At 35.4% G+C, this 12524-nt stretch overlaps 1 protein-coding gene across 5 annotated transcripts in view; it reads left to right on the top strand.

Moving 5' to 3' along the window:
• LOC139972164 (ERO1-like protein beta) overlaps nucleotides 1-12524 on the top strand; it is a 52886-nt gene that overhangs the window by 25870 nt on the left and 14492 nt on the right. For 4 of the 5 annotated variants that reach the window (XM_071979151.1, XM_071979153.1, XM_071979154.1 and 1 more), the window contains 6 exons: nucleotides 1080-1172; nucleotides 2234-2416; nucleotides 3855-3985; nucleotides 6017-6103; nucleotides 6758-6867; nucleotides 8771-10929. In XM_071979151.1, the coding sequence (XP_071835252.1) occupies nucleotides 1080-1172; nucleotides 2234-2416; nucleotides 3855-3985; nucleotides 6017-6103; nucleotides 6758-6867; nucleotides 8771-8867 (701 nt within the window). In that variant the 3' untranslated portion in view covers nucleotides 8868-10929. Of the gene's footprint in view, nucleotides 1-1079; nucleotides 1173-2233; nucleotides 2417-3854; nucleotides 3986-6016; nucleotides 6104-6757; nucleotides 6868-8770; nucleotides 10930-12524 lie in introns of those variants that run through there. The other variant, XM_071979152.1, reaches the window with a different exon arrangement.

Raw genomic sequence — 12524 nt, 5'->3', positions numbered from 1 at the left:
GGCAATGTTATTTGTGATTATTCTGTGTACAAAGTGTAGGGCAATGTTATTTGTGATTATTCTGTGTACACAGTGTAGGGCAATGTTATTTGTGACTATTCTGTGTACACAGTGTAGGGCAATGTTATTTGTGATTATTCTGTGTACACAGTGTAGGGCAATGTTATTTGTGATTATTCTGTGTACATGCATGTAAACCATTGAAGAGGATCATAAAAATACTTTTTTAATAATAGATACATGGTCGTTGGTGTGAATACATTATACTGTAGGACAATGTCACATATGGTTAGCCCTTTCTCTCTTCCAAAAACCAAAAACAGTCGAAAAGGAAGAGGAAAATATATATAAATGTTAAGACAAATGGTCTGTTGTGAACTGCCATTGCAACAGCCACTTTGATATTGTGTAGACTACTTAACCATTTAATAGCAGTACAGTGGACATGATAATAGGAATGTCAACATTAACTACATTAAATTAGTAATACCTTATATGAATATTACGATGTTCATAAAATGCATCAGTTATAGACTGTTTACATATATGTGTATGTTAGAGCAGTGTTTCATTCTTTGATTTTCTGTTTGGCATTCTATATATAATTAGATCTTTTGGTACGATATCATTAAGATATGTTTACAAACACAGAAACACTATATAGACACATTAATAATATAATCCATAAAGAAAGGATATGGGGCGTGAAAATAGAAAAAAACAAATGTAAAGTCATTATCAGAAAAACAAAAGTAATTGATAGTTGGTTCAAACATTTGATATTATGTACCTTACTTGTAAAGGTACAAATAACCTCTGCATTGGACGTACCTATCTGGTTCTACGATGTTACACTTCTTGGAAAAGTTTCATCATAAAGTTTTGTGAATGATGCAATGACCTGATTTGAACAATGATAGTAGATTCTTTTAACATATACCATATATCAAATGTACTATTAGTCCCAAGTTTCAAATGCTAAAAGATATTGGAAAGTTTAAAAATTTACTTTTCTTACTTTTTAAAAAAAAATTTTATTGGAATTCTCACACCAAAAGATCATTTTTTTCCCCCAACAGGTTTGTGCCTTGAAAAGAGAGCCTTTTATCGCCTTATATCTGGACTTCACAGCAGTATCAATATACATTTATGTGCTAAATATCTTTTAAGCGGTAAGTGTGTCTTTGTTTTTTCTGTTCATGCATCATGATATGAAAAGTTTCCATTATTAAAAACATCATGATACAGTATGTATGGTGGGACTAGTATTGGCTCTAGACCAGCTGAATAGACAGGGGAGAGGGGGAGGTTAAGGGGGGCGGGAGGTTATTTCAAACTTCCAAAATTTCAGAATAGTGATAGATAGAGTTCTTGTCCATCCAAACAATATTTATTTGCAGGTATGAATCCTTGCCTGGGTTGATAAACATAACGTTTTCTTGAACCAGTCTTACTGTACACTAGGTAATAATCATTGAATAGATATCTTGCCGGTATCTTTGTCAATCTTCTCCCAGGTTTGTGTGTTGCAAACAGAAATTCTCTCCTGCTAGATATGTAATTATACTTAAGAGGCTGACCATCAGCAAATCTTAACTTTGACACGCTCAATTCAAATCCATTTAAAATAGTTACTGTCAGTGCAGATTGCATTTTAAGACCATTTTCAGTAATTGAGAAATTAAGTTAATTAACCCTAATCTGCGGTTCATCAATTAAATATGCTATCCATAGTTAAGCAAGCAAACTTGTTCAATCATTACATATATATCAACAGACAAACAAGACTGTATGCAATAAAATGTATGCAGTTAATGCATTACAAATTTTATTAGAACACACAGCTGTCAGATTTCAACCTATTGGTACTCTGTTGTGTAATTAAAGGGAAAGAAAAGGAATGTTTAAACAGTTGTTTTAGACTTAACGAAAGCAACACGGTATCTAACGTGTAAACTGAACAGAGACGTTACATTGCAACATGAAATTTGATTTAATATGCAGCCATTCAGACATTAAACAATGAAAGTTATTTCAAATGTGAATAATATTAAAAGCCAAACTATATATGATAAGATATCCTGTACTCAGGGTTTGTTTGTGTATGTATAGCAACACTAAAACTGCCAATTCAGTAAACAAATAGAATTCAATGCTCCTCAATAATTATGATGAGTTTAATTTTATAAAGCGATATCTTTTTGATCTCAACTCCTCTCGCTTTTCTTTGTAGAAGGAAACTTGGGACAGCAAGTGTGGGGACACAATGTTGAGGAATTTCAACGCAGGTTCCATCCGAAAAATACCAAAGGCGAAGGACCAATCAGGTTGAAGAATCTCTTCTTTACGTACTTGGTGGTTCTACGAGCTATAGACAAAGTTGCGCCAATCTTAAAAGATGAAAAATTTTATTCAGGTATTATTAATCTATTATTTAAATTTTATTCAGGTACTATTAATCTTTTATTCAATTTAATTCAGGTACTATTAATCTATTATCTCATTTTTATTCAGGTAGTATTACTCTATTATTTCAAATTCATTCAGGTACTATTAATCTATTATTTCAATTTTATTCAGGTACTGTACTTTTAATTGTCTCAATTTCTTGCTAAGTTGAACTGATTTATTGGCTAACTGATTTTTAATTGATTTTTATTTGATCAGAAGTGAATCACTTTGACATGTCTTCATGTCAAATCTCCCATGAGCCTTTGTTGAATCTCGTTTAATACAGAAATTGACCTTTCATATGCATTCCTTTATGACGTTGTTCTCTGTAGTGTGCACCACATAGGGATCAGGATGCAGTAATGTATTTACCTTGAGGAGGGGGCTTGGAGGGGGAGGTCAGTTTTATGCAATAATGTTCACCTAAAAGCTAAGTATATAAACCTTGTAGTCTAAAGAGTAGAGTATATTGCTATTACTGCACTCAAGGGTCCAGTTCTCAGCAATGTACATCGGTGCACCCTCAGAATTGCATCATCTTCCTGTACCCTGCAGGATACAACAAATATTTTACTGATACATCCTCTAATTTAAAGTTACAGGAAACTGAAATGGAAACCAACATTGGTACAATTGGTACAATGCAGAGTGTTAGCTCAGTGGTTAACGCCGGTGCCTTTCAATCATAAGGTCCCCGGTTTGAGTCACTCCAAGATTGATGTATGTCGTCCAGTTACAGAGTTGTTGACAATTGACAATTCATAATCATGGACGTTAAATATGAATGTAAGAGACTGACTTCGGTCAGCTTGTGGCTTTGATAAGCCAATGAGGCTTCTTCGCGAGTTCCTGCTTGCAGGAGGATCTCAAATACATACATACAATTTGTGCTAATTATGCTAATTTTTATGTTAGAAAGGAGGGGGGGGAGAGGAGAGGTGTGTGCACCCCTACCCTCCCTCATGCCTTCCTGGATCTTGTGGCTGATGTAGAATCAGTAATATAGCATATTGTAGAGTGTATACTCCAATCAAAGTTTAGCACGTTGGGTCTGCACTGTTCAACTCATACTCAGAAATGCATTGATAATTTTATGCTTTGATGGTTACATAAATTACCCTCTGGTACAGTTACAAGATAACTGAATCCTATGGATTCACTATGGTATTATGTCTCTCGTCTGGTAGTGATTGTATTGGTCCTCCTTGTATCCTCCTTGGACCCTTCTCGGACTCTCCTCAGACCCTCCTCGGACCCTTGTGTTTGATTTGAACAAAGACCTTCGAGAGGATAGTCGAGGAATTAAAAAGACACAAATGTTACGTGCAAGCAAGGATTCTGTCCACAAAAGATGGTAAAGAAGGTATTAAAATGAACGATTCTTACATTTTCTTTTTGACCAGGTATTCCAAACGAGGATGAAGATGTCAGAGCAACGGTGTCGAACCTCTTAAAAGTAATCAGGACATTTCCAAATCACTTCAATGAGAGTGCAATGTTCCAAGGTGATCCTTTACAAGCACAGCAGCTGTTAGTAAGTACAGTTTACACTGTGGCCAAGAAGGTTACAGGAGAGTGGGGAAGGGGATAGGAGGGTGGGGAAGGGGATACCAGGGTGGGGAAGGGGATACCAGGGTGGGGAAGGGGATGGATGCTAGGGACATTGACTATAGTACAAAGTGTCGGTTTACACTGTAGCCAAGAAGGTTACAGGAGGGTGGGGAAGGGGATACCAGGGTGGGGAAGGGGTTACCAGGGTGGGAAGGGGATTGGTGCTAGGGACATTGACAATTGTACAGAAGTATCACTGGTTCTGGATGGATTTAGGAGATGAATGCAGAGTGTTAGAAAAAAAATGACAACAAATTTTCTTATGATTATTATTATGATTTTTTAAACTTTTACTATTAATATCTGTACATTTTGACAAGAAAGTAAAATACCTGGGTCGCTTTCCTATGCATGCGTACCTTGGCACACAGTTTTTTTACTTTACAATAGTTTTGTAGGTTTTCCTCTGACACCTACGTGACTAACATCTTAACAAAACTTTATTCATTATCGAGACGTTGTGTTACTCCCAGCTCGATTAGATGTCAAAGCTGTGGCCATTGTGATGTTATGCCATTCTAAGTCTCCATCTCTCATGTCTGTTCTGGGCTACCATACATTGTAGTTAGCATACAAATATATTTATCTATTAGTTAAGTCAGAGCCTGTTGGGAAGGGGACGTAAATACGATTCTGAGTTGATCCTGTGTAAGCAAATGTCAATGTAAGAACTAACTGCAGAAACTGTGATACAATATGCAGGCGACTAACAATAGAGTTGAAGGAATTGTGTGGTGGAAGATTTTGAAAAATTGTCCTTGTAGTTATTATTTTTCTCTTTCTAACCATGTAAAAATTTCCCCATTCAAAGTTTTCTTCGTGTAGAAATCTGGTTTTCAAATTCACCAGTTCCTCACCAAAAGTACCGTTTGTTCTAACGCTTCAATATGGTGATTGACGTAGTGCTTACAAATACGCAAAACAGGCGACTTGAAGTTAGCACTCCCATTTCCGCAGCAAATAAACTCTCACGTGTAAGCACATGTGATTGCCTAATATATAACGTACATACTCGCGAACGTATATCCTACGATGCCCAGTTGGTGTACTTGTATAGCGTTGCACATAGTACACTCACACTCAAACCACAGTTCATAAACTGTTCTTCGAAATCGCTGAAATAAAATTCACGGATCAAATTTACAGTAAAAAGAAACTTGAAAGCATTCGGAACAACGAAAGATGAAACTTGGCGGAATCGATGTCAGAGCAGATTGTAGTACCAAGAAGCTTAGGCTTCGCAGAATTGTCCTATTGTAAATGTTAGAGTAGCCTACACATGCGAACATTCTTCGCGCTGGAGCTGGATAGTGCGATGTATAAAAAACGAAGAGTCTGCTGTTAAAACTTATCTTGTGCTACCAAAAGACCACGAAACCACCGATCTACTACATATATGGCGGATTAAGGAGTTTTCGAAAACATATTTAATTTATAAGAAATTTCACCGAAACGTGAGAAAGAAATTAATCTGTATACAAAGCGGTTTTGTGGTGATTACTGTGGGTACTGTTCAGAGCTTGGGTTATGACACAATCTGCATTAGCATAGCTGACGTCACGTTCTGTACTGTTCAAGTCATATTTGAAATGTCTATCCTTAACAATTACACAATTGTTTCTCTGTCAAACGCAACATTAGTGTGCTCATACTTTGACAACATGTTTAGAAAATTATTTATCATTTTTAAAGGTAATTTCTTTGGGCCACCAGACAATCCTTTTAATGAAAGAGGGGAGGGAGGGTTAAAGAAAGAGGGGAGGGATGGGGTGGTGGTGAGAGGAGGTAAGTAACCATGGTAATTCCAAGTCCAAGGTTTCATTCTCATGTCTTTCGAGTTTGATCTATAATCCTTATAATTGACTGCTCACGTTTGTTTTAGGTTTCATAATTATTTACCGTTTTACCATTTACCCATACTTACCATTTTAACCATTGTTTTCACTATTTTCAGGAAGAATTCAGAACACATTTCCGAAACGTTTCCAGAATTATGGACTGTGTCGGATGCGATAAATGCAAATTGTGGGGAAAACTTCAGGTGAGAGCTAATGCGGTTTGCTGTGTTTACAAAATGGAGGACACAACGAATTGCTGGTTCAGTAATATGCCTATATCATGTTCATAAGAGATCTATTAGTGATCTGAATGTTACTTTTTATATAAAAAATATATAATATTAGCCCTCGAGGCCAAAGGTCATTATTTTCATCTGCAAGAAATAATGCTGCCAGAACTGATTTCAGAGTAGCATTTTTGTTGCCATAGAAAGACTTCAGTGCCTTTCAATCATAAGTTCCCCAGTTGGAGTCACTCCAAGATTAATGTATGTCGTCCAGTTACAGAGTTGTTGACAATTGACAATTCATAATCAAGGTTGTTAACCCTTAGTGCTAGGACTATGATATGTTGGTAACGAATGTACCTATGCCTAACCTGCTTTGCATACAGGACTCAGAGACATCAGACCTTTGTTTCACAGACCTAAGTTTAAGCCACAATGATTCTACTGGTGTGAACCCTTTCCACTTCAAATCTCTCATATGCTGAAATATTTATTTTTCTTAATTCATTGTTTTTGAGTTTAGATTCGATTATGAAATCATTGACAAAAAAGGCCTCTCATATGTCCAAGCAAACGTGGCCACCATTTGCTACATTTTACTATGTAATGATGCACTTTAATCTTCGACAGACTCAAGGCCTTGGTACAGCTTTAAAAATACTATTTACACCAGCGACCAGAAGGAAACCACTACGACTGAAGAGGGAAGAAATAGTGTCTCTTTTTAATGGATTTGGCAGGTAAATATGACCAAAATAAAAAAAATAAAATAAAAAAAAACAGATTTTGAAGAAGGACAGAATAATTCAGGCTAGGGTATCAGTGACATTATGAAGTGACATCAAGTCTTGGGCTCTATCAGTTTGTGCTCTCACCAGCCATGATTTATGTCCTGTCCCAAAGTTATGGTGTAGTGCAATGGTGGGCTACATTTGTGACTTTAAATAACCTAGCCCGCATATTAGACCAACATTTTCAGTACATTTTATGAAAAAAAAACTTCCTATTCTAGGAAAATCATCATTTCTGACCTGAATAATGTTAGCACAGATTGAACTGCAAGGTAGATAGCTATTAATATCTAAGCAGCAATTACAAGCAAATATGTCATAATCAGTAATTGTCTTTGGTCTGCCTCTGTATAATTGAAGAAAAAAAATTGTTTCTAAACTGAAGCCAAACATGAAGTAACAACAAAGTTTAAGATACGAGAGCTTAGAGAGCCATGAGACTGTTTGCCGTGTAGATAACTCCAAATCTAGACTCGTCAGTGATAAGATATGATAATCTTAGCATTCAATCAGGCTAAATAGACACTAATGGTGTTTACACACTTATTCTCCAATGACCATAGTTTGTTTATATGTAAACTAAACTAATTGAGGTAGATGGACTTAAATATGTAGCAAGGAGGCTTCATCTTTGAGACCGGAAGGTCAGAAATCTAGGGTTTAAGGCACTACAGTATGCAGCATCTTTAATCTATCCCCATTGACATGATTTATTAGGTTCATAAAGGATTAAGCTAAACCATTCACAGCTAGGAATAGCAAACAACCTTATGAAATCATGTAGCAGTCTGAATATCAGGAAACGACTGGTCAAAACTAGAAATAGCAAAATTTGTTACGAATTGGTATGGCAGTCCGAATGTCACAAAACAACCGGTCACAGCTAGGAGTAGCAACATTTGTTACAAATTCATATAGCAGTCTGAATATCAGGAGCAACAGGTCACAGCTAGGAATAGCAAAAATGGTTTCGCAGTCTGAATATTTCAAACAACCGGCCACAGCTAGGAATAGCAAACATCGTTATGAATTCATGTAGCAGTCTGAATATCAGGAGCAACAGGTCACAGCTAGGAATAGCAAAAATGGTTTCGCAGTCTGAATATTTCAAACAACCGGCCACAGCTAGGAATAGCAAACATCGTTATGAATTCATGTAGCAGTGTGAATATCAGAAAACAACCGGTCATCACTAAGAATATCAAAATTAGTTATGAATTCGTATAGCAGTCTTAGTGTCACAAAACAACGGGTTACAGCTAGGAATAGCAAACTGCATTATGAATTCATGTAGCAGTGTTAATATCAGAAAACCACCTGTCACAGCTAGGAATAGCAAAAATCGGTATGAATTAATGTAGCAGTCTGAATATCAGGAAACAACCGGCCACAGCTAAGAATAATAAAGATCGTTCGATTTCATGTAGCAGTCTGAATATCAGGAAACAACCGGTCACAAATAGGAATAGCAAAAATTGTTATGAAATCTTGTAACAGTCTGAATTTCAGGAAACAACCGGCCACAGCTAGGAATAGCAAACATGGTTATGAAATCATGTAGCAGTCTGAATATCAGGAAACAACCGGCCACAGCTAGGAATAGCAAACATCATTATGAAATCTTGTAACAGTCTTGATATCAGGGATTAGCAAAAATCGTTATGGATTTGAATCGCAGTCCAAATATCACAAAACAAGTGGATCTTAAATATCTTGAAACAATTGGATCAGGATAGAAATCTCCTTAATCCGCTACTCTTATGATAAACCCTCGTTGATATAGTTGTAAACACAAAGTTTAGGTCTTGCTGATCTGTTTAATCCCTTGTTATCTTTTTTTCTTCCTCCACAGGTTGTCAAGTAGCGTAAAGGAGCTTGAGAAATTTCACCAGCTGATACATGAAGGAAAAAAAGACAAAAAGCCAGCAGTCCGGAATGGATTTTTTTGAGGAAAATAGAGATTAGAAAAGTTTGTTTGTGCTGTAGAATTAGCTATTCTATACTTTATACCAAATAGTGCTTTATGTTTTTTTTTATTAGTGTTTGTTATATTTCGTTGCATTTTTTCTTTCTTAAAAGATAGATAGATTTTGCATATGCAATTTCCAAAATTTGCCTGTTAAGTTTTAGACGTGGACTTAAAATCTAAAACAGAAATCTTTCTTGTAAATAATGTAAATTTGACAAACTTACTCATCTGTGATGTGGTCATGCAAGTGTGACGGTTTTTGTTTTAAATGCTTTCTTGGTCTGGAGTAATAATAAAAAAAAAATCCCAATTGTAGAAGGAGGAAAAAAAGTCTTGCCATGCAAACTCCTAAAATTTCATGAATTAAAACATTAGCATACATTTTAGTTATTCCTTTCTGTATGCCTGATCTAAAATTTTCACAATTTCATTCTATTTTCGAATTGTTTTAATAAGTTTTGAATAATGAAAATATGTGAGTTAGGTCAGTATAGTCACATAGGTCATATGGTCTGTCCTCAGATATGCAAGAAATGCAAAAAGCAGTCACTTGTTGTCCAACTTCCAACAAGTATTTTTACTAACTAGTGCCACCTTCAAGGCATTTTCCGTCACTGATAACACTTATTCTGTGTAAAATTAACACTTTTTAACACCAATTGTTTGGAAATAAATGTTTGATGAAGTTTACCTCCAGGATTTTTTTTTTTCAAATGTTTTCACAAGCTTTATCATGCCACTGACCTTATTGTTTTATTTTTACATACACCTCAATGTTGGAATAACTTTAGATCATTTGTTTTAGTAATTGCTTTAATTGTGATACATTATACTGAATACAATGATTGTGTGATCATTTACATACAACACAGCGTAAGGAAATAGATTGCTTTCACCGTCAAGACTGAATTGCAGGCGTTAAAGTCTGACAAAATTCTCCAAGAAACTTGTATTTTGAATAATAAATGCCTTGTCATCATTATACATATACAAAATTGATATCATAATCCTACAAAATCATCCATCATTGGTCCGGGAGACGACCAGTTTTATTGCTCTGGTTTTAAAATGTAATTGTGTTAAAAATGTTCATCTGTTATGAAGTAGCGTCCTACTATGTTTCATCTTCTCCTCCCCCACCTCCCCCCCCCAAAAAAAAAATCATATTTAATTTCATGTCTTCAGTGATATTTTAGGAGTACCAATACCAAAGGAACCACAAGGTTCTAAGTTGAGTCATCTACCGGTTGATAAAAATCATACCCTGCCACTAAAAGCATATATATTGATATATATATATATATATGTGTATATATATATATATATATATATGTATATATATATATATATATATATATATATATATATATATATATATATATATTATATCTACATATATATTAAGATGTGATCATAATAATAATATGCTTGCTTCATGGATTTTATCTTCACCTTTTTGTTGCAAAGGGCCAAAAGCGTTATACAATTTTAGTCTCATTATTTCATCGTCATATATGGTATGTATATTATGCAGTAAAAAAGAATGTTAACATATAACAGATTTTAATATGATACTCATGATCTGGAAATACGTCTCTTCTTAAATAGAAATTATGGAAACAAAACACAGGTGTAGTTGTAACCTTATCTTATATGTTGAAGTTGTCTACATTCTTTCATTAGTTTGATGATTCGAAGTTGTAAATATTATTCTAAACTGATTTAAACAGTACAAATTAAGTTTTGGATAGTAGTGCCTCAGAGTGGACAAAACTCGCAAGGATTATCTTGTGCTGGATTATTTTGATTTTGAGCCTGGTTTTTTAATGGTTTCAGTATTTGCGTTCTGTCCAATTACTGTCAGATTATATGTTAAAACAAGAAGAATCTGATTATATTTAAGAAAGCTCTTGGCTAGTTATTCATTAATTGTCCTAGCTATTCCCAACTGAGTACCACATCAAACGTATAAGCATGCCCCCCAATCGTTTATTTTATGTATCCGTAATTAGCAAGAATAATATATGTTCATTAATGTTCAATCTTTGTTCTGACTCGTCCTACTGTTTTCTTCCGTTTTCCCAAATGATTGTCCTACTTTGTTTACATTTTCATTCCTAAATTTGTCCGACATTTTCTCTGTCATAACTATTTTTTCTGAACAACTGGACGTGGTAATCTTCTTGTGTGTGATTATGTTAGTATGAATTTATGGAGTTTAAACTGTAAATCGTGAGATATGCAGGAACAAAAAAACAAAAAGGCGTAAACATGCAGTCAAATTTAGGTCATGTCAGAAAGTCATTGAATTTTGATTGAATTCATTCAGTTTGGTTTTCGTGTCCAGGTTCTTTCTTGGACGACTTTTTCATAAAAACTATCAATGCTTCTCGGCCTTTTGGCTAAGATCATGTGTATAGTATCTGTTCCCTTTCGAGGGGAATGGTGATACACACCTGACGATGATCACACAGTCACAGTCCCGATGCAATGGGACTGGGGTTGAGAGCGGATCAGTCGTTCGGTGGTTTGGTTTTCGTGCCCAGGTTCTTTCCTGGGTACTTTTCTTAAAAATTATCAAAGTTTGATATCATTCCTTCGAACACATCCCTGTATAATAAGCAGTATTTAGTGTGTTCCAGTTTTCAGCATTTGCAATGCCATTTAATATTATACTTCCTATTTTTAGCTAAGTTCAGCATAGGGTCCTGCACTAACTATACATCGTGTATTTTATACCTAGTCGTACAAATGGGTTTTGGGAGGCATGGGGGTTGATTGCCCCCAATCTAAATGGTGGGGTTTGCCAAAAGCATCGTTTATGCCCCACTATTTTCATTTATAAAAACATAAACAACTTTTGTAACATAATGTCTGTTGTAACTTTTTAAATCAACTGAAAAATGGAGTCTTCTCTTATCAGGAGCTGAAAAAATGACAAGATTATCAAAAAAATTAAGAAACTTTGACAAAAGGGGCCAAAACTTATCTAAGATTTTCACCAAAGTTAATAAAGTGTTCACACAAAAACATGGACTTTTCTTGATCATAAATGTACATTTAAAGTTGAAACGACCACCAGTTTGCATCTGAGCACCTTTTTCTTATTCAAAAAATATGACAGCCACCTCATTAGAACGATGCTGCTCAAGCTGTGGTCCGTGACCCAAGAGGGGTCCAAGAAAAGTTTCCAGAAATCCGCAAGTTGGGTACTGGAAATAAAAATAATTATTTGCGGAATTTCCGCAATCAAATTTAAGGATTAAGAAACCTACTACTAAATTGAATACATACAGGGAAGTGGTAACACCAACAACACATAACTTAGTCGCTACCCTCCCCACACACAACAAACAAATGCTACTTCCGTGAGTGGAGGGTGGTGACCTGTCTTGGTAGGTGACAAAACAGTTTGTGAAGCCCTGCCTCAGATCCCTCCTTCACTGGCAGGATACATCACAGAAACAATCACAATTTATGCATTTTGCCTGCCAAACTCAAATATAGATTTGCAATGCTGCTTGTACCACAGAGAAGTACTCGCAACTGGGATTAAAATATTTTTTTTGGGGCTCTTGTCTACTTCGTTTGTAAACTTCTTGAGAATCTTGCATCAAGATTGGCTACATTCTACTGT

The sequence above is a fragment of the Apostichopus japonicus genome, chromosome 8 (assembly GCF_037975245.1).
Source record: "Apostichopus japonicus isolate 1M-3 chromosome 8, ASM3797524v1, whole genome shotgun sequence".
In the NCBI taxonomy this organism is placed as follows: domain Eukaryota; kingdom Metazoa; phylum Echinodermata; class Holothuroidea; order Aspidochirotida; family Stichopodidae; genus Apostichopus; species Apostichopus japonicus.
This window is presented reverse-complemented; position numbering and strand designations above follow the sequence as displayed.